The 21,047-nt window shown below is 38.9% G+C and overlaps 2 protein-coding genes across 2 annotated transcripts in view; one reads left to right on the top strand and one right to left on the bottom strand.

The window, feature by feature from the left end:
* Window positions 1-77: 77 nt before the first annotated feature.
* cog3 (component of oligomeric golgi complex 3) lies at window positions 78-12,220 on the top strand. Its single transcript, XM_035676835.1, has 23 exons — window positions 78-291; window positions 574-720; window positions 831-892; window positions 1,624-1,789; window positions 2,316-2,390; window positions 2,772-2,864; window positions 3,125-3,250; window positions 3,368-3,448; window positions 3,542-3,585; window positions 3,703-3,829; window positions 4,510-4,601; window positions 4,931-5,070; window positions 6,253-6,413; window positions 7,678-7,786; window positions 7,903-8,021; window positions 8,152-8,241; window positions 8,854-8,974; window positions 9,262-9,350; window positions 9,478-9,612; window positions 10,119-10,194; window positions 10,328-10,455; window positions 10,891-10,989; window positions 11,156-12,220. Exons 1-23 carry the CDS (start codon window positions 124-126, stop codon window positions 11,183-11,185), a joined length of 2,478 nt encoding a protein of 825 aa, XP_035532728.1. The 5' UTR covers window positions 78-123; the 3' UTR covers window positions 11,186-12,220.
* Window positions 12,221-18,279: 6,059 nt separating this feature from the next.
* The window catches only part of LOC118339425, a 4,224-nt gene continuing 1,456 nt past the window's right edge, over window positions 18,280-21,047 (bottom strand). The window contains exons 3-8 of the mRNA XM_035677038.1: window positions 20,770-20,828; window positions 20,502-20,641; window positions 20,341-20,420; window positions 20,063-20,218; window positions 18,918-19,146; window positions 18,280-18,776 (exon numbers count right to left, since the gene is read on the bottom strand). Coding sequence (XP_035532931.1) covers window positions 18,570-18,776; window positions 18,918-19,146; window positions 20,063-20,218; window positions 20,341-20,420; window positions 20,502-20,641; window positions 20,770-20,828 — 871 coding nt within the window. The 3' untranslated portion in view covers window positions 18,280-18,569. The remainder of the gene's footprint in view (window positions 18,777-18,917; window positions 19,147-20,062; window positions 20,219-20,340; window positions 20,421-20,501; window positions 20,642-20,769; window positions 20,829-21,047) is intronic.

Raw genomic sequence — 21,047 nt, 5'->3', positions numbered from 1 at the left:
ATTTCGGTTTGACCTCAGTGCACTGTATGCTCTGGATCAGCCCCGCCACTAAGCCCCGCCCCCGCTCCCGGAACAGGAAGTACCTGCGCGTTGCTGCTGACGTTGGTGCTACACAAAGTGGCGATGGCGTTCACAGACCAGTCCCTCCTGGACCTCACGGATAAAGAAACCCGGGAGAAACTGTCGCTATGGGACCGCCGAACCGACGCCATGGCTCCCCTCACGGAGAAACAAATGGACTCTGTGCTGGAGCTCCGAGCCGCCGCTGAAACGCTCTCTGTCCCGTCGGAGGTGAGATGTGACTCCGTAGCCAGCTAACAGGGCTGCTAACTCACTTTCTGACCGTCAGTGAGGTAAACTAAACCACGTAACGTTAGCTGCCCTGAACCCAGCTCACCTCTCTGTAATGCAAACAGGGTGTTAAAGTTAATATGTACCCCGGCTGTTAGCTTGCAGGCTAACTAGGGGGTTTGCGTTCCGCCACGTCGAGCCGTGTCCAGCTAGCTTCACATGAAGGCGTGTTGTGTGTGTGTGTGTGTTTGGAAACTGAGAGCCCTGCTTTGTTTTTTGCAGTTGCCCATTGAGGACTTGTGCAGCCTTTCGTCCCGGTCCCTGCAGTCCTCCTTCACAGCGACTGTGCCCGCTTCAACAGAGGACGTCCTGCTCAGGGGTTTCCAGATGCTCGACATGGAGAATGACAGGATAGAAACAGCACAACAGGTGAGGGTCTTTGCCAGCAGTGAGCGGTGCTTTAGCCAGTCAGACTTGCTATATTATAATGATAATAATAATGATGCCTGGTTTTAATACAATGTCAATTTGTGTTGCAGTTTTTTGCCTGGTTTGCCAAGTTACAGGCAAACATGGACCAGGATGACAGCTTAAAATACAGGTGCATTAATGTTTAAATGGCTACACCTACACTGTGGTGTCACTCTGAATATCCTGTGTGCTTCTTCAGAGGGCTTGCTTGGAGAAAGGTTTCTTTATAGGATAAATCAGAAACAAAGCAGTGTTACTTACAGTTGTTAGTAAAATTTCACGACTAGTAAACTCAATGTGCATTACATTAACATGCTTATTCATTACACAACCCACACCTATTCAGTCAAGGGCAGTAAATACCCGCATCCACCCCACACATCATACCCTAGCCTGGTTTCAGACCACTGAACCACTGCTGATAAATTGGATACAGTTCTGCCAAGTCAGTCTGATTATCAGGCTATTTAGACATAAAGCACAGATAGAGACACATAATAATTAATGATAAGTCAATGGAGATGCTTCAAGCTGTGACAGATCTCAGGTCATCAAGCTGTGTGTGTTCCACAGAGTAGGACCAAAGTAACACAGAGCAAGGCAGAAATGTGCTGATGTGCTGTTCTGCTGCTCTGTGGGCTAAACTTTAAACTAACTCTTCTTCACTTCTGGCCACGCACCAGTTAGTGACATCACCTCTGACGTTTTGACCTTTGACAGCTTTGACGTCTGCTGTGACACCCCTGTTTAAGGTTTCAGATGTGCAACATGCTTGAAAAGCTATGCGAACCAGTAGGTAGCTTCACTTGATCGCCTTGTCTTTGGGTAAACACACAGATAACATGTCTGCTTTCCCTTCAGGAGAACCAGAGATGATCTAAACTGCTACCAGGAACAGTGCGATGCTATTCTGAAAGATGTCAGTGCTGCCCTGGAGCACTTGGACTCTCTTCAGAAACAGTATCTGTTTGTGTCCAATAAGACCGGCACCCTACATGAAGCCTGTGAACAGCTGCTAAAAGAGCAGGTAAGCTGCACGCTGTTGTATTCACCTATAAACCCAAGTTACGTAACGAGCGGATCACTGGGACTTGACCAGTAGCAAATGTTTAAATTGTAATGCCACTGAAGAATCTAGTATTAGTATTAATGTCACCCCCAAGACCAGAAACTGCAGAATTTGCTTTAATGTCTGTATCGGCCTTAACTCTGTGTAAAACCAACTGTGGTAGCACCCAAAGGAGTCACTGGAGATGACTGGAAATGCATAAGTAGCGTACATTATCTAGTTCAAAACAGCATGACATAGAACAAAAGCTTGTCTGAATATAAAATCACTAGCAAGGTCAAAAAGAAAACAAATCTGTCTGCTGCTCATTCTCTTGGTGGCATATTTAATATTTTATTGACGCTGCAGTTTTTTTCCCTGCAGAAAGCTGCTTATGTTCTTGAAAATATGTAGATTAGACCATTCGAGCAACCTGAACAGAACTGAAATGAATCTGCCACGCTGTATTGTGTCAACTGTGTGTTGTTGTTTTCTCTCTTTGCAGTCGGAGCTTGTTGACCTGGCAGAGAGCATACAGCAGAAACTCTCATATTTTAATGAGTTAGAAAACATAAACACGGTAGGCTGGGTTTCATTGTTGTCTACATCTTAAAACATTTCATAACTAAATGTATGGATTGTGAATTTTTTTGTTTACTTAATTACTTATTAGATATCAACGTAGTAATTATTAATGATCAGAAGTTATTTCCCAGATTAAAAACATTATTCTGAGGAACTTTCCTTTCCTAATGTAATTATTTCTGAAAAGTTTCATGAAATTGTGTTTCCCCTCCTAAACCTTTCAAATATGAAAGTAAAATCTGTAAAACTGATTTTTTTATCAGCCCTGGTTTCAAAGTTGAAACGGAACCTTTTTGGTAGCAATGACCTAATATTTAAACAAAGAGCTGGAAAATTATAATTACTTCAAACTGAGCTTCTTCTTTGTCTTTTGCAGAAACTGAACTCGCCCACCTTGTCTGTTAATAGTGAAGGCTTTATACCAATGCTGTCGAAATTGGACGACTGCATTGAATATGTTTCGTCACATGTAAGTAGTTTGCACTCTTGACAGAATTTTAGAATTCTGTCTGTGTTATTTTATTACCAGTAGTTAAATGATTAAACACTGTATCATGTTTTTAATCAATAAATGTGTTCTGTGCTATTATGGCATATTTATACTAGCGAGAAAAGACCATGACACTATACAGTACTGTTATAACTGCAGGACCCGTGCTACCCTTGCTATCTGTGGTATGTGATCACAATTAAAGCTGTCTGACACTTGCTTATCTCTACCGATTGCAGCCCAATTTCAAGGACTATCCGGTTTATTTGGCAAAGTTTAAACAATGTCTTTCTAAAGCTATGCACTTCATGAAGATCCACATTGTGAACACTATGCAGAATCTCACAAGCCAGTTAACAAAAAGGGTAAGGAAAAGTCACATTTCCTCTTTCTACACAGTCAACAATGGTGTACAGAGGCATATACTGTGTATGCGCCTAGTCCAATATCAATACTTTGTTTTATTTTTTTGTCTCCCACAGGATCCAATGGGATTGACCAATGCAGACAATGCCTTTACACTTTACTATGTTAAGTTTAGAGCAGTGGCACCTAAAGTTAGAGTGAGTATAATCTTTTTATTACCCACTTAAATCATGCATCGATGATTTTCTGTAATAAAATGACATTTTCACTTAATTTTTTCCCCCTTTCAGTCACTGATTGAACAGATAGAGCAGAGAGCTGAGAAGATTCCAGAGTGAGTATGAGCACATCTCCAGAATAAATAATCAGCTTTCACATTCCAGTTATATATATATATATATTTTTTACAGTTCTTAAATTAACTAATCCGTCCGTGCATTAATGTGAGCAGATACCATCAGCTCCTGGATGAAATCCATCAGTGCTACCTTGACCAGAGAGAGCAGCTCCTCAGTCCCAGCATTATATCCACCATTACTGACCTGACCAACCAAAACAGCAAAGACCATTGCGCTCTGGTAAGGCACGACCAGTTCAAAGCTGAACTGCCCTTTAGATATCGTAAGGTGACATTTGAGCTGGCAAAGAATGCACAGCGTGGTCCCACTGGGATGTTTTTTTTTTTTTGCAGTGTGTGTGGTGCAGACACAAATCTGTGCACATGATGAATGAGTAGAAAGTGAGATTGTGCACCGCATTTATCCAAAGCCTACACCTGTTTTGTTCACGTGAATTTCTGTGCAGCATGCTGTTTTTGTATCCTCTGTCACACCTCATCTATAAAGCACTGACTACTGTGCTCTGTTCCTCTAGTGTTTAAAAATTTAACTGACCTAAAGGTTGACAGAATAATTAATGGTAAAATATTTTGAATTTAATTTGATACTTCAGAAATAACTGATCCAATTTTAGACAGACTATGTACTTGGACGCTGTGTTGGCATTTAAAAACATTCCGCTAATTGGCTTGATGGAGATCCTATAATTAAAGGTCAGAATATCTAGCAACAAACGTCATAACAGTTGCACCACCTATCTGAGATGTTTATTTTAATGAAACTGCATCTTGTTAACGATTTGTTGTAATGGGTGCCTTCTATCATTTATGTGGGAGGATGTGTTTGTTTTGAAGTGGAGGAGCCAGAGCAAAAGAATCGCTCGGCACTGCAGCGGGTGATTATTATGTGTGTTTGCACAGGTTCGCAGTGGCTGTTCCTTCATGGTTCACGTGTGTCAGGATGAACACCAACTGTACAACGAGTTCTTCTCGAAACCCACACCCAAACTAGAGTGAGTATCTCACGCCTCACTGGTAACATGAGCTCTGAACACACTCGTCTCGTAGCACACAAGTTTGTTTAAGGTGTGGCGCTTCAAAATGCCTGATAGCCTTTTCAGGTTTTGCTTGATGTGTTTTGAATACTAAATTACACAGCGTGGGTGGGCAATTTGTATCACTATTTAAGAACAGAATTGTTTTTTTTTTAACAGTTCGCATAATTATTTTTAGGCATTACTTTATTCATTAACATGAAGGAAAACTTGAAATTAGCAGAAAGTGTAATTTTAGACCTCTTTCACTTGTACAAAGCAATTAAATGGTGTTTAATCTCTGACAGCGAGCTTCTAGAGAAGTTATGTTTGTCCCTGTATGATGTCCTGCGGCCTCTGATCATCCACATCATCCACCTGGAGACCCTGTCTGAGCTCTGCAGTATCCTCAAGAATGAGATGCTGGAAGACCACGTTCATAACAATGGTAGGTTAAAGCTTTTGTTCTCCCCAAAGCTTGTCACTTATCCCATGGGGTGTTGAGTTGAGTTACTAAAATACAGTTGTGCTGGACTTTGGGGATTGAACATTTTGCCTGATATCACTAAATATGTATAAGATGTGCAAAAACCCAAGTGTAAAAACATCAGATCTCTGGTTTAGGGAGGGTTACATAGCGAACAATTTCTTGGTGAGAACCAGTTGCCCTGCGACCAGTAAAATCTCCCAATTTAACAAACGATACAATGTGTTAATTAGTGAGCTTTAGATATGGCTGTAAGCTCATTTTGTTACCTTGGACGAAACCAGGCTAGCTGGCTGCAGGCGGTAGCTGTACAGACTTGAGAGGGGGAATCGATCTTCTCCTCTTAACTCTCTGCAAGGAAGCGAATCAGCCTGTCTCCAAAATGTCAAAGTATTCCTTTGTGTTTCTCAAAACTTACACAGGGATTTTGTGAAAACTTTTTCATGGTACCGTTAGTAGTTTGCTTTTGGGTTCTTATTCACTCCTCTTCCACCCTTTCTAATATACAGTACATACGAAAAGTCTACACACCCATATGAAATTGCAGATTTTTAATATGGAAAGAAATAACAATGGTGCACCCATGTACCGGGTTCACATCCGACCTGTGGCCCTTTGCTGCGTGTCATCCCCTCTCTCTCTCTCCCCTTTCCTGTCACTCTTCAGCTGTCACTGTCAATTAAAGGCAATAAAAGCCCTGAAAAATATATACCAAAAAAGAAATAACGACAATGTAAAAATCAGACTTGTTCCATCTTTAGTGTGATCTTCCAACAAACAACAATCTGAAGGAAAAAGCAATTATTAGAAACATTTTTTTTAAAGCACCATATGCATTTATTACAGCAGTAAGTCTTTGTGAATAGGTTTCTATTAACTTTAAACATCTAGAATTAGAAATGTTATCCAAATCTTGCAAATAAAGTTCCTTCAGATTGCAAATAGATCTCCTTTGTACTCCTCCTGAAAGATTGTGTAGACTTTTTATATCCACTGTACATCAATTTTATACTTCAGACCCTATGGGACTTGTATCTGATGATCTCTTCACAACACAACAAAATGCTGGACGAGAGGGCAAAGTTCGTTGTGCTTTTGAAATTGGCTCGACTGTAAACTGACCTCTTCTGTGTTTTTATTCAGTTGCTCAGTTGGAGGCCTTTGATGCATTAGTGAAGCAGATGCTGGAGGATGTCCAGGAGAGACTGGTCTACAGGACTCACATTTACATCCAGACTGATATCACAGGCTACAACCCAGCTCCAGGGGATCTGGCCTATCCCGAGAAACTGGAGATGATGGAAGTAAGTCTTGTATGGTGAAAGAGATGTATTTTTACCCTTTTTAACGTCTTCAAAAACAAAACCTCCTCTAATTGTAATCAGCTCAGCTTTTACTCAATCAGCTTTACACAACATGGCTGGAATTATGGCTGAAACTAATTAATATTTTCATTATTTTTTTTTAATTTCAAATTTTTTTTAGATTAATTGTTTAGTCTGTAAAATGTCAAAAATAGAAAAGAAAGTACCCATCAAGATAATAATATCAAAATGCTTGTTAAAGCTGCAGGTAATTAATTATATGTTTTGTCATTCACTAAAACTCTCTCTCTATATATATACTTACAGTATTACATGAGACAGGTAATCTGTGAAAATAGATTCTTTAGGACCCTGGGAATTAGACTCAACAGTCAGCTATCTTCAAGCTTCCAACCCAAAGCATTTTTCTATCATTGTCGGCTCTGACTGGTTGCTTTCGTTCAGGCCCGGTGGATTCTTGCAAATGCCATTAAGAGCACTAGAACAAGTCAGAGGAACAAGATTTTTTTTCTGATTATCTGTCTCATATACTACTGTCAGAACACAGGGAAATTCATGACCTAAAGTTATTTTTTATAAAAGCTACCTGCTGCAGCTTTAAGTCTGACCTGACGAGCACAACTGTCTGCAGGTCCTTGAAAAGTCTTCAGTTGAATTATATGTTAATTTAAGCCTTGCAAGACCTTGGGTTTGTTATCTTCACATGTAGTTTAAAATGTCTAACCTGACATCTGACTGATGTTTTGAGGCTCTTGAATGTGTTGCTTGGACAACTAATTATCTAAATATAAAATCTCTTAATTGTGCATGCATATGTTCTGGTGTTTCTCTAGATACTTCTCTGTTTCTCTAATGTTTTTTCAGCAAGTTTAATTTTATTTAATGTTAAGCTTTTAAAACCTGCACAGGTCCCATTGATGCAAAAAGCAAATTTAAGACCTTGAAATGTTTTTTGGTCTTGTGAATATCTGTTAAATATGCCTTTGAGTCTTAATTTATATTTAACAACTCGTAAATGTGTTGCATCTACACTATTTTCCTACTAGGAAATCTCCCTGCTACTCTTGATATTCCTTCAGATGTTTATTCGGGCTTCTGTCCACTAGTTGGATTTTATTTTCTATTAATTTAGCGTTTGAAAACCTTTTGTTGAGCGCAAATGGAAAACAAAACTCTCTATATTCTATTCTTCTCTCTATTTACTAACTTTTGCTTTTTTTATTTATTTATTTTTTTTCAATAGAGAATTGCTCAGAGCTTGAAGGAAGAGCAGAAGAAGCAGATGTCACAAGAGTCCATGTTTTCTGATGTTCAGCTGGAGGATCCTGATGGTAGAAGAAACAGTAATTCCGGTCTGTTTCCAGAATTGTGACACATGGTTTTTAATTTAAATTATTTTTTTTTTTACAACTTTTGGTGTTATTGTCATTTGCTTGATGGCTCTTCTTCCATTGTACGACGAATACAGGGAACGTCGAAGCATCAAGCCTACAGACTTCTATCTCTCCTGCTGATCTGCATGGCATGTGGTACCCTACTGTCAGACGAACGCTGGTTTGTCTGTCCAAGCTCTACAGATGTATAGATGTGAGTCTTCATTTTGTGTGTCTATAATTTATAGTCCTATCCTAAAATATGGCAGGATGTGTGGTGTATATATATTTGTTTCACTTCACTGCTTATTCTTGTGTCTTACTTTGACTTGGTCTTTTTCCAGAGAGCAGTCTTCCAGGGTTTATCTCAAGAAGCCTTATCTGCCTGCATCCAGTCTCTGCTTAAAGCTTCAGATATCATCCTTAAAAACAAGGTTGGCACACACGATTAAGAATAGTGTATGTTTTTGTATTTTAACTGACATTTTCAGATTTTTATTATTATCAAAATAGCTGGAAATTTGACTTTGTTTTGACATAGTAAATAAGATCAGTTCTCTCTGTTATTCAAATTCCTTCCGGCTACGGGATCCTTAACTAAAGCAGCTGGGATGTCATTTAAAGTTTATGTTAATGGGTGCTTTATTATGCTCTACAGAGTGTTCAGCAGACCATCCTTTATTTATGGGCTTCTCTCACCTTCAAATTTGCCATCTATCTGTGCTAACTGGCCCGTTTCAACCTAACACTTCAAATTAAAGCAGCAGCATCAATCTCAGAGGATGCGTTCCCTCCCAGTGTTGATTATGTCTTTTTCCAATGTTTTAGTCACTAGCCGAGCAATAAATGGTTTTAGCTGCCTTTTTTGTCACAGTAATACGTCCCATTCCTGCTATGGTTAATCAGCAGTTATTAATTAGAAATATTCCGTTATCGTCTCTGAGCCTGTGCTTTTCATGTTCTCTGTAGCTTGGATAGTCAGCAGATGCCCTTTTGTGTTGGCAGCCTGCAGTGTGGATTTAACAGTGTGTTATCACTTTCTGTAGACGCAAATAGATGGGCAACTTTTCCTGATCAAGCACCTGCTGATAATGCGTGAACAGATTGCCCCATTTCACACCGATTTTGCCATCAAGGAAATCTCACTGGACCTGAAGAAAACGCGAGGTAAGATAATTAAAGGTGGAGGGAACATTGGTGTTCAGCTCCATAAAGCCAGTCATTACATTCTCATGCTCATTAAGCAACTTGTGCCTATCACATGCACCAGTGGCAACAACTAATGTGGAAATTACAGTGTAATCCAACACCATAATGTACATTAACCAATGGCTCACAGGGCAGATTTGCGCCTCCTATCACCCTTATCTCAGTCAAGGTCATATTAAATTCGTAGCACTAGAGGGCACTCTAATTCTACACCAGCCCAGATTTAATCTCTGCTTTGTGTTAAGATGCTGCCTTCAAAATCTTCAACCCTAAGGCTGTTCCCAAATTCTTCCGACTTAACAGTCACAACGCCATACTTGAATTCCTGTTGGAGGTAGTGTTTTTTATTTTTTTGACTATTTTATTAAAGATACCATACACTTTATGTACTTTGATAGCACCCTGCCTTAAGGGAAATGCCACTTGATAGTGCTAAATTCTTTTTCTCTGTGGCCCCCCAGGGAACACCGGAGATAAAGGAGCACTACATTGACTCTAAGAAGGAAGTAGACCGACACCTGAAGTTCAGCTGTGAGCAGTTCATCCAGCAGCAAACCCAGATCTTTGTGGGGAACCTTGAGGAGTTTCTCACCAAGGTAACTGTTAGAGCAAAGACAGACTTAGCCCCAGGCAGCGACGGCTCATTCTGACCTTCATTTTTTTTCTTTTCGGCTTTTACCTTTTTAAAAACCTTTTAAAAAAATAAAAATAAAAAAATAATAATAATAATAATTTGCTTATTCACTAATCACTGAAGGTCTCAGTACTTTACTGACAAAGATAAAATGGCTGTTTTTCATCTAGGTCTTCTTATTCTGTTGCTAGGTATAACTGTGTGTATACGCATGTTGTGTCCTGAAATCTTTCAGTGCTGTAATTGTGCTGCAATAATTAAATGCCGGGTGTTTTTTTTTTTTTTCTCTCTCCACCTCACTTAGTTTTCTTTTATCATTCAAGTAAATACCGTTCTTTGTCTAATTAAAGACTGGGTTGAATTGGCCCAATTGGCAACACAGCTTCTTGTGCTCGTCCATATGCTTACAGTAACACCAGCGCAAAGGCTCAGAATCAGATGTTTTGTTTCGACTGTGTCTGCACTCAGGTCGCAGCTCTTAAAACTATGGCTATCCAAGGTGGTCCCACGTACAGTCTGTCTCAGCAACCTTGGGCACAGCCAGGTAAGATTTGTCTCAGGAAACGCCACTGGCATCATACTGTAATTCATCAAAACTTGTATAGTGAATGCTAGAGGGCATGTCAATGTTTTTCCCTTTTTTTCCCTCAGTACTTTTTTTTTTTTTCTCTTTTCAGCAAAGATCAACGATATAGTGATGGCTACCTACCGGGTGATGAAGAGCAAGCTGCCAAGCACTTTACAGAGCATGTCCTTGTACTTAGCCAATAGAGACACAGAGTTCATCCTTTTCAAGCCTGTCCGGGTGGGTGGCAGAAATGTTAGGTTGTAGCATGTACTGCATGAGTCAATTTCTTTTCAAGTCATTGTTAAAATAACAAGCACAAATACCACATGCTTGCATTCAAAGGTCCAATCAGTAATTATAATAATAAGTCACTGGCCTCAATCGATTTTGGAGAGATATAGATTACAATCCTGTGATTTAATTCTACTCTTGGGCCGACTTTTTGGCTTGGAGATTGTGCCGTTAGCTATAAATGATCAGTGTGATTGAACTCTAATAGAGAAATCTTTGTGCTGCCTGTGTACTGTTCATCAAGGTGCCAGGTGAAGCTGAATGAGAGAGAAACAAAATTCTAGCGGTTGACATGGAAACAAGACAGTGAGGGCACGTAGGCCAGATGGAAATGTATTAATTTCCCTCCAGCACTCGGTAATAGGATGTCTTTTTCCACAGAATAACATCCAGCAGGTATTCCAAAGACTGCACGCCTTGCTTCAGGAGGAATACAGCGGAGAAGACCTTCAAATCGTCGCATGTCCATCTATGGAGCAGGTACAGTACTGTTGGATTAGCGCAGCCCAAAGGCACCTGACATAGTTTTAATAATACCGCTGCAACATCCAAAACTGCTGAGAGCCACTTAAGTGGAGAAACGTTTGATAACGAATGCCGGCTAAACCCCGCTGAGCACTTATGATTTTTCACGGCTCTCTTTCAGATTAACTTACTCCTGTCTGTGAATAAGTAATGTCCGAGTCTGACGTGTGGCGATGCCGGTGAACACCCTCTGGATAGCAATGGGATGTTGCAACTCCAACCATGACCAGGAGCTGTGAGGCTGAGTAGGAGAGATGACTAGAGAACTGTACCTGAGCCGCAAGCTGGACTGAGAGCGCTGAACTGACAAGAAAAAAAAAAAGGCCAAAGATTTTCCGACAGAAGCTCAAGTAGCTGCAAGTATGTTGAAGTCCATAGTGCATAACAAACTGGAAAGTGGAGGGTTTTATTTCTGGGGTTCTGACTTGATCATTTGGTTTGACTCAAATTGAAGGCGGTGTTGTGGTTAGGGGTTGTTTTCATGTAGGAGAAATCCATTTTGACAAGGATTAGTGATCACAGTTGTGTCTCTTAACACCAAATTGTTTTGAATCAAAATAATTTGCACACTATATGAGAGTGGGGGAGGGGATGGATTATATTAAGAGTGTTCAGATAAGGACACTTGGGGTGTGCAGAAAAAAAGGCACTAAAGGGTTGTTCATCAGCCAGGTAGCTAATGGCCAGTCCTAGATTCTCTCAGTGGGTCTGGAAGGATAACGAGCAAAATGCTGCAACATATTTTATTTCTTTATTTTAAAATGTAACATTCAGTAGAACTCTATGGTGATCTGATGTGCTAGGGGACGCTCAGGTCAACAGGTTATCCCCCTCTGATCATAGCAAAATTCTCACAGCTGTCTTGTCAGATGTTTTCTTATGGAAGAAATACATTTTTGATATTCTGTTGCAAATATGTAAAAAAAAAAGAAATGCAATGAAATCTTACGTTTTATACCTTTTCTTTTTATAAATGAGTTGATTAAAACTAATATACTTTTACTATTTGACAGATGACCTTGGCAGTTTTGCACTGTATACTGAGTTATGGATATGTTTTCCTAGTGGTTTTCACAGAGTAACAAAAAGTGACAGGACACTGTCAATGTAACCTGTGCTTTGGTGTGTCCCCTGTAAAATGATGTGTACAGTTATACTATTTATGAACGTTCTGATTAAAAAAAAAAAAAAGTTAATGTTCTTTGGTTTTATTTCTAGAAAGCACTTTGTTGTTGAATTCAAATTCTCTGAACGCTACAGTACGAGTCACTTCACACAAATGAGAAACTGCCATTCAAGGACATCGTCGGCTTTAGGGGGTCTTCTTGGCAGGCTGTTGCTGCTTCATTGGCAGCCGCCGTCTTTCCATCTGTGAGATGAGGCTTTGCCGGGGCTTGACCTTCTGCGGACTGACAGTCTTTTGATAGGTGATGAGGGACTGGATGTTCTGGAGTAGGACATTGATCTCTGCACTCTTCTGCTGCATATGCCTCTGAAGCATGTCAAGCCCTGGCAGCGATAGACCTTCTCCTTGATTCTGCTACGACGGCGAGTAAATACAAAGTAAAGCAGAGTCAATGATTTGGCCTAAAATCCCTTTTCCACTAACGCTACTAATGAATATTTATACTACAAGCCAGCCACACTAACTTACTTTAAATTTTGCCCCAACATAAAGCTGTACACTGCGTTCGCCGGAGGTGAAACTGATGGAGATGTGCTCCTGGGACTGGATGCGGATGTTGAGGTTAGGGCTCAGTGTCAGGCTGATGGGCTGCCAGGGCGGAGCATGAACATGATGCTTATTGTCCAGCCAACTCCAGTGTTTCTTCAATTCTCCTGTGTCACTGCTGTAGGTGCCTCCCCCTGGAGTCAGATTCACCCTAATAAAGAGAAGCAGCTTGTGAACCATGAGCCCCTCAGGGGTTTTATTGTCTCACCCAGACAGGTTGTTATTTCTGTCTGCTGCCAATTTGATCAATAATTAAAACAAACTACACTTGATATGCTTCTACAGAGAGCTGGTGATAATAAAATAGATTTTAATTACAAAATAAAGTGCTGATTTTAAATCAGTTAAATTTACACTATGAAAAAAGTAATACTGGGAATAATTAAACAACTAATCATACCAAATACAGCCATTGTTGTGGTAACAGGTACCCTGTCCTGTGCTGGTGAACACTGCCTGAATATGAGGCTGCAGATGTTTGTCTTCCAGGACCACCACACAAGACCAGTCAGCCGATTGTGCAGCAGATACAAGAATAGCAAGCCTTCCTGAAGGATAGCTTTTAAATATGATCAAGGTGAACAATCAGACATTAAGAATTTATGATAGCGTGTCCTTTAGATTCACTTTAAAAGGATACCAAACCTGCCCGGTTCCATCTGGTAAAATCACCATGAATGTTTGACCATTGTTGTAGTGTTTGACAAGTGGTGTCGTCCTCTGTTGAACCAAACAGATTTAATAATTAGGCGTCTGCATGCTCAGCTGCCGTCGTGATAGGGTCTCACCTCACTTGTTAAAAAAACAATTGTGATTTTGACATATGACAATACCTTCTGTCCAGCATGTTTTCCATTTAAAGAGAACATGTGTTCAGAATCAGTCGTTTCTGTTTCAAACAATGGAACTTTCTTGGCAGCATCATCCAAGAGTCCATAGTGTTGGGTTGCAGATACTTGCTGTTTGTGTCCTGTAATGTAGTTAAAGGTGTGGATGACATGGATGAACACAAGTAAAAGATAAGTAAATTGAATCTGTCTGTGGTAGATGGTGTGTGTGTAACCTGCTTTAGGGGTCTGATCATCTGAGCTCCTTTTAAATTCCAAAGCTTTCAACCTGCAGTGTGTCATGGAAAATGTAGCATCAGACATTCAATGGCATGGAAATTTAATTTGAAAACCATTTAATGGTGGAGGCCAATAATGGACGAGAGCAATCCTGACCTTTGATCTTGCTGCATCGCTGGGTCCCTATCAGTCATGGGTTTCTCAGTGATAACTGGTACACCCTTCAGCAAAACCCATGCCTTCTCACAGCAGAAAAACTGACACAAAGAGAGAAAGAAAACTCGTAAAAATGTAGAAATGCAACAAAATTCTGACTTTTGATTCAAAGCTAATTTGCCATTATTATTTATGCATATTTTCATCATTATTCAGCCCCTACGGAAGCTAATTATAGCCTTTACGTACAATCTAACCATTACTGAATCCTTTTTATTTTAACAATCAAATACCACACCATTTATAGCATTGAAATATTTTTATATATTTTATATATATTATATATTTATATCAAGTAGTTTTAAGTAGTTCACAAATTCAGACAGAAACAAGTGTCAAAAATCTGGGCTGCCAAGGATACTTTTTGTTCTTGTATTTTATGGAGGTCAGATGCGCGGATCACTGAATGAAAGAACCTCTGATCCAACCACTCATTCTGAATTTGTAAACTCTAAAAAAAAACCAACAGTAACAGCCTACAGCCCTGCTAGCTGCTCTGTGCTTTCAGCTGAATTCAACATCAGCCTGCTAGAACGCTCACAATGACAGTGCTTTTGCTATACAAGATGTACACATTGACAGGGAGTGTAACTCCTCAAATGGCAAAAATCACACTTTTCTTTTAGTTCAGTCAGTTTTTATTTAACACGAGCATGTCACCATGTTAACAATGGTACATGCACACTCACTCTCTCACCTCTTTCAGGTCAACACCGTTGGCTATCTGATCACTGGTCACTAGGAGTTTCTTCAGCTGCTGGCAGTGCTCACAGCGAGTCCACACAGTATGCAGCGACTCCTCTGATGAGTCTGATCCACTTGAGGTTGGGATCTGAAACGTTATTGGAGTAGACTGTTTTTTCTCAAAAAGACACTCACATTGTCACGAATACATACTATGCAAACATTCCAGTTAATGAGGTATTCAAAAAGCATGTTACAGTCTGGCATGTTTTAAAATAAGCCGCAGCAGAGACAGGCTAGTTTTGATACGAGACAGACACAGACTAATTGCGTGTTCCATAAATACATTTATACTAGAAGAAGGAAAGGAGCAGTTTAAAGTGGCATTTCCTCCATACCATGTCCAGATTAGTTAAGGACTCTTCAGTTTCTCCTTGGCAGGCTGAGGGAGTTTCCTTGCTGAGTGAATCCAACACTTCAATATCTGGGGATATCTCCAACTCAGACTTTGTGTTTTTAGGAACGCTCTGAGGAGAAAAAAACAAAGACACTTCATAATTTATTAAATTCTTTGAGGTCTTTAACTTGTGCTTCATGAATAAATCAAAACCATGTCTCTGGATACCATGTCACATCATCTTTCACAAGATAAAACTTACACTGTGACAAGGATAGACAACGCTGTGAAAACTCAAATTCAGTGTTTCTTTGCCTAAAATTATTTCTAAAACACACAAAAAGACCTCATATATGCTAATTGAATCTATTCACCATTTGTCTAAGGTCTCTCTACAAAGTGCATTTCAAATGTAATGACAAGTACAGAGAAACCTCTCCTACTCTTGAGTGTCCTAGCAAAGCTTTTACTTGTCAAGGGCATCCTCGCTGCAGTTGAGGGAGGAGGGTTTTTACAAAGAAAACCTCATTGTGAGTTTGTGTCTGTAAACCATCCTCTGAGCATTTACCCCACCTTAACACACTCACCTGCTCCTCAATAGGCAACCCCAAATTCTCTTCAGGAGCTTTAGATGTTTCTTGGTTTGGGAACTCTGCAAATGCAAATAATTGTCATCTCGGATATTTACCGTCCGAGGTCAAAGATTCATAATTAGCATTAAATGTGAAGAAACTGTACCTTGACTGCACTCGTCCTCGTGTCTCCAGTCAGTCTGCGAACCAATGCTGATTCTGGTGACAACTCTCCCGTCGAATGCATGAATCCTCAGACATTCGCGTGAGCTCACACTGGAACCAGTTCTTCATTGTCAGCTTAATTAAGCCCAAAATGATGCAAAAACTCAAGCACCTATAAAGCACAATACTATACAATACACCTGCCCAGCAACAAGTACTACCTACTGCATGGGAACCATAACCAGAGGTGCTGGTTGATCTGCATGTTTGTTGAATTTCTGACTGTTCAAACTAAATAAAAATCTCTATCAAAAGAAAGCTTGCAATAGATAAAACTTTTCCTTTTTTCCTCCTTTAAAAATGAGACAAGATTGCATGCAGGCAAGATTTTATGTTCTCTGCTGCTTTCTACTGCTTAGTATAATGTTGTGACTAAAGTCTCTGTCAATTTGTCACATTTTTTTCCTAACCTCTGTTTGTTTACAAGTCCGAGATTTGTTGTTGAATCCATCTCAGTTGATTTGACTGGTGAGTCAAGTGCTTGCATCTTCGTGATATCCTCTATTTTTTATGGAGCAGATGTGAGCAGAGAAACCACAAATGAATGATAAAAAAAAACAAAACAAAAAACAACAAAAAAACAAACATTTTGAATCAGATACAGAATGGTCAAATGAAAACAGCATGTTTTGCTCCTAATGTACCATAGCAACCACCGAACAATAAGCAACTGTTTCTATGGGAGACATGTTAACAGAAATTGGAGAAAGAGAGAGAAAACTGTACTGAGGTTCTTTCAAATCCACCTCTTCTTTTATTTGATCTCTTTTCTTCTGTAGTTCTCGCCATCTCTATTATTGTTGAAGTCATAACACTACATCTAGTCTACATCTAACTACATCTCATCTTATATATATTGCCTAAAGTATGTTTTTCAAAGTTTTCATTGATTTGTTTTACTTCTGTCATACACTAGGTAGCAATGTGCCTATAATTCTTTTCTTTGACAAGTCTAATTATACTGACATTGAAAACCTTTTTTTATTCTACTGTACTTAATTATGTGCATGCCAATAAAGCAAATGTAAATTCGATTTTAGGGGAAAAGCAGGAGAATAGGGAGAAAAGAGAATATTCATCTCTGCAGCGCGTTTTCACCATCTGCAATTTCTGTAAAAAAAAAAAAGTTGTAAATCAGCCATATACCCACATTCAGTGCCTGTATGAGCTTAATAATAAGGTCTGGGAATAACACTAATTAACAGTCTTGCAGTTGGCCATATATAGTAACTAGATAATGCAAATAAATCATACTAGACTGGTTATAGTAGATTAAAATTATGTTACCATCAGCTACAAGTAGATTTAAAATGGAAGCGAGATCACACTTATCTTTAAAAACCTTGATGTGCTTCTTTTGATAACTTTTGACACAGCATGCTTATGGTAATTGGAAAGCCTTGGTGATTTATTTCAATAAGGGACGCTACTAACATGGTTATTTATCACAAAAATCCCGGGGTTTCATTTTTGATACTTTGTGTAGCACAAAAATGTTTGTACAAGCACTGCAGCTTTTGTCATGTGGTATACTTCACAGCCTCTCAGCCTTTACTTCTTCTGGACTGTACTGAAAAATGTCATAAAAGCAACAAACCTGAAACGAAGCTGCAATAGATGGCGAATAATGCTTCAGACTTTATTGTATATGCACACTGGCAAGCTTCTCTGAACATTGCAATTTACAGGAAATGTAGCATTTGTAAAACAAACAAACAAACAATAAAACATTAAGTTGTGTTTACTTTCTAAATAAATTCAAAATAAAATATTGAATTGAAACATCCAATAAAAAAACTAACTTGATCTCATGCTAAGGGGCCCAAAGGGATTCTTATTTATGTTACAGCACAGTAATTTAACATGCATGGTGGCAGATGAACAGTTATTATACCATATTTCATACAAATGGGAATCGCTAGTTAGATGGTAAGGTAGGGAAAGTGGGCATGTGGTCATTTTGGGAATTGAGGGGTGGGATTAGACAATATATATATATATATATATATATATATATATACATTTTTATATGTTAAAATATGTGTTCTTATGGTCTAGTGTCTGTTTCCTGTTGCTGCTGTTAGTGCTGTGCTCTTAGTTTAACATTTTTACATGTATGCACAGCTTGGAAAAACCATTGGCACAAACTAGCTGCAACAACAAGTCAGGTGTTGGAAATACTTTGGACTCCTGAAATGTTGAAAGTCTTGATCGTGCTGTTAAGAGAGGTGTTTAATATCTGGATTTCAGTTAAAGTTTTTCACTTTCTCACTCTCTTTCATAAACAATCCATTAAGTACTGAATCTGTCACAGCAGATCTTATAGAAGGCATATAAAGATATCTGGAGGAATTGATTTGTTGTTGGTGATCTTTTTAAATACTAACACAGACAACCTTGGCTTTCCATTTTTTATTTTCTCCCTTTTCAAGATAGTAACTACCTGATCTTAATGTTTACTGAATGTCTGCACTGCCAAACCAACTGACCCAATCTTCCATAAATCTTCTTCTATAAACCTTAAGCCCTTTACAGTCTAAATATAACCGTGAATGACTATAAGCACCAGATATTACAGAGGTTTAGACCAATGCAAGGGTGTAAACTGTAACACAGCAATACATTTTATCAGCTTTTGCCAATTATGTATTTCTCTCTTCATCTTTTTTGGGTGACTTCTCCTTTTCCATTTGTCTGCTAAGCCGCTGTGTCTGGATAATGAAACTGTAACGGTGGGACATGCAGGTCTGCATCTGGCCAAGCAGAGAGTAAATCTCTGAGCTCTTCATTTGGATATATCTCTCCAGAACGTCTTGCCCCAGCTTGTCATGGTTCTTTTGATAAGTGAGCTGCATTAAAAGAAAAATAATATGTTGTCCCTTTTCATTTTTTTGTGTGCAAATCATTAATGACTGCTATAATTTGCAGCATACAGTTTTATATGGCGGCTCCTATATTTAAGAGAAACATTTGCATTTATCATTACTCACCTTAAGCTTTGACCCCACGCTGAAGCGCACGCTGTTTTGCCGATGTGCAAAGGTGATGTACATGTGTTCTTGTGAGTGTATGCGCACACTGATGTATGGGCCCAGGGAAAAGGTTAGAGGCTTGAAGGGAAGGTTGCGTCCATGTGGGTCAAAATAAAACCATTTCCAGCGCCTCCTCAAAGCTCCTGTCTCGCTGAGACAGAGACCTCCGACAGGGGTCAGATTCAACCTTCGGACACACCACAGAGATTAGCTATAGACACATCCTGACCTATAACATGAGAGCAGCAGGTTAATCAAAAAACTATCTGTGGTCAAAAAGTAATTCAAAGGTCCTGTGTGTAACTTTTAGTGAACTACCACTATACCCAATAAATCCTACACACTGGTCCTTAAACCTAATAGGTCTTATATATACATACATTACATAATAACATTTATTTTCAATTCCTAACTGACTAATTGAATTAAATGAATAGTTTGACATTTTCAAAAATACACTTATTCGCTTTCTAGTGGAGAGTTAAATGAGAACATTGAAACCACTCTGAGATATACTATACACATTGGTTTGCTTAGCTTAACATAAAGACTGGAACCAGCTTTACAGCTAGTCTGCAGTGTCTGAGGGTAACAAAATACACTTATGAGCACCTCTAAAATCTCATTATTTAACATGTTGTATCTTGTTTGATTAATCCATACAAAAACTGAAACCTAAAAATTGCGTTTTTTGGACTATTTTGCCTCTGGGAACAGTAACTTTCTGAAATATCCGCTGGTTACCTGGCAACTGCTCCCAGTCAAGACATAGTCTGGTACATAAACCCCCATAAAACAGCAAATTGCAGTTTTTACACAATACAAATCACACAAACAACATGTAAAAATGTTGCTACCGCCAGACACAGATACAGCTTGGCTGGCTTTTTTTCTCTTGTTTCCAGTCTTTGCTAAGCTAAGCTAACCAGTTGTTGGCTGTAGCCTAATATGTACTGATATGAAAAGTTATAAGAATAGTATAAACCGACTCATCCGCTCCATTAGAAAGCTAATAAGCATAAATGTGGATTACTATTACTTCAAGGGCTCATTTTAGTAAGAACTTTAAATTATTATGATAAAGGTTATTGAGTAACAATTACCATATCATTCCATTGGGATGGTAGCATGTAGAGTGGCCTTTATTTGTGAAAATGCCTTTGATGCTGGGGGCTGTGTCCTTGTCCTCCAAGATGATGTAAGTGAAGTCAGCAGCTTCTGCAGAGGATATTATAATGGCTGCTTTCCCAGAAGGATAACTTTGTCTATTAAGGATCATTAAGACTGTGCAAACCTTTTATCAAAGGGAACAAATGTGTACCCTCTCATTACTCTGACCTTGTCCTTGATCTTCCACTTTGTGCACAGCTTAAAAGGATACAAAACATTGCCTGTTCCATCTTGACATAAGGTGAGAAAACATTCCCCACTTTTGTAGAACTTCTTCATTACGTCATTTAGCTGTAATAACAATAACCAAGTTATTTATTACTTTTCTGTTAAATAGACCATTGATAAAACACTTGTGGTTTAGGAAAGAACACAGCAACATACCTTAGGCCCACCATCTGTCTCTTCTTGTAGTGTAGACATGCCAGCAGCATTAGGGTTGTGAGGCTCATCATTGATGTATTGAATCTCTTTTGACAGGCTGTAAATTTTATGCTTGATCTCACTACAACCTGAGCAGACAAAGGAAAACATCCATTGATTGATATTTTGTCATTGAGAAACATGAGAAACTGAATACTTCATGTATTCCTCATTTGTACTAGTTTGTCAAGACTAGGGCCCAAGGTTGCCTACTTACTTGTGTATTTATTTGTCTTGTCTTTTTTAAGTTTTCTCTGGAGTTTCCAATGTCTCAACCTAAATAGAAAATTAACAAAGTTATTTTCTGCAGAAGTGGGAAACTGTACAATACAATGCCAAACCTTGAAGGGTATGTTGAGAATCAAATTCAGAATTTTTTGTCACAGTCAGCACTAAGAGAAAGTGACTCTTATATTGCATGCAATATAGTATATCAATATCAATATATATATATATATATATATATATATATATATATATATGCAATACAGTACA

The sequence above is a fragment of the Morone saxatilis genome, unplaced genomic scaffold, assembly GCF_004916995.1.
Source record: "Morone saxatilis isolate NCDOM2014 unplaced genomic scaffold, NCSU_SB_2.0 Contig5, whole genome shotgun sequence".
In the NCBI taxonomy this organism is placed as follows: Eukaryota; Metazoa; Chordata; class Actinopteri; family Moronidae; genus Morone; species Morone saxatilis.
This window is presented reverse-complemented; position numbering and strand designations above follow the sequence as displayed.

Coding starts and splice junctions, on each gene's coding strand:
- cog3 (XM_035676835.1), top strand. CDS start 124: ATGGCGTTCACAGACCAGTCCCTCCTGGACCTCACGGATAAAGAAACC. Junction 2,391..2,771: donor AGTTAGAAAACATAAACACG/GTAGGCTGGGTT, acceptor TGTCTTTTGCAG/AAACTGAACTCGCCCACCTT. Junction 9,613..10,118: donor TTGAGGAGTTTCTCACCAAG/GTAACTGTTAGA, acceptor GTCTGCACTCAG/GTCGCAGCTCTTAAAACTAT.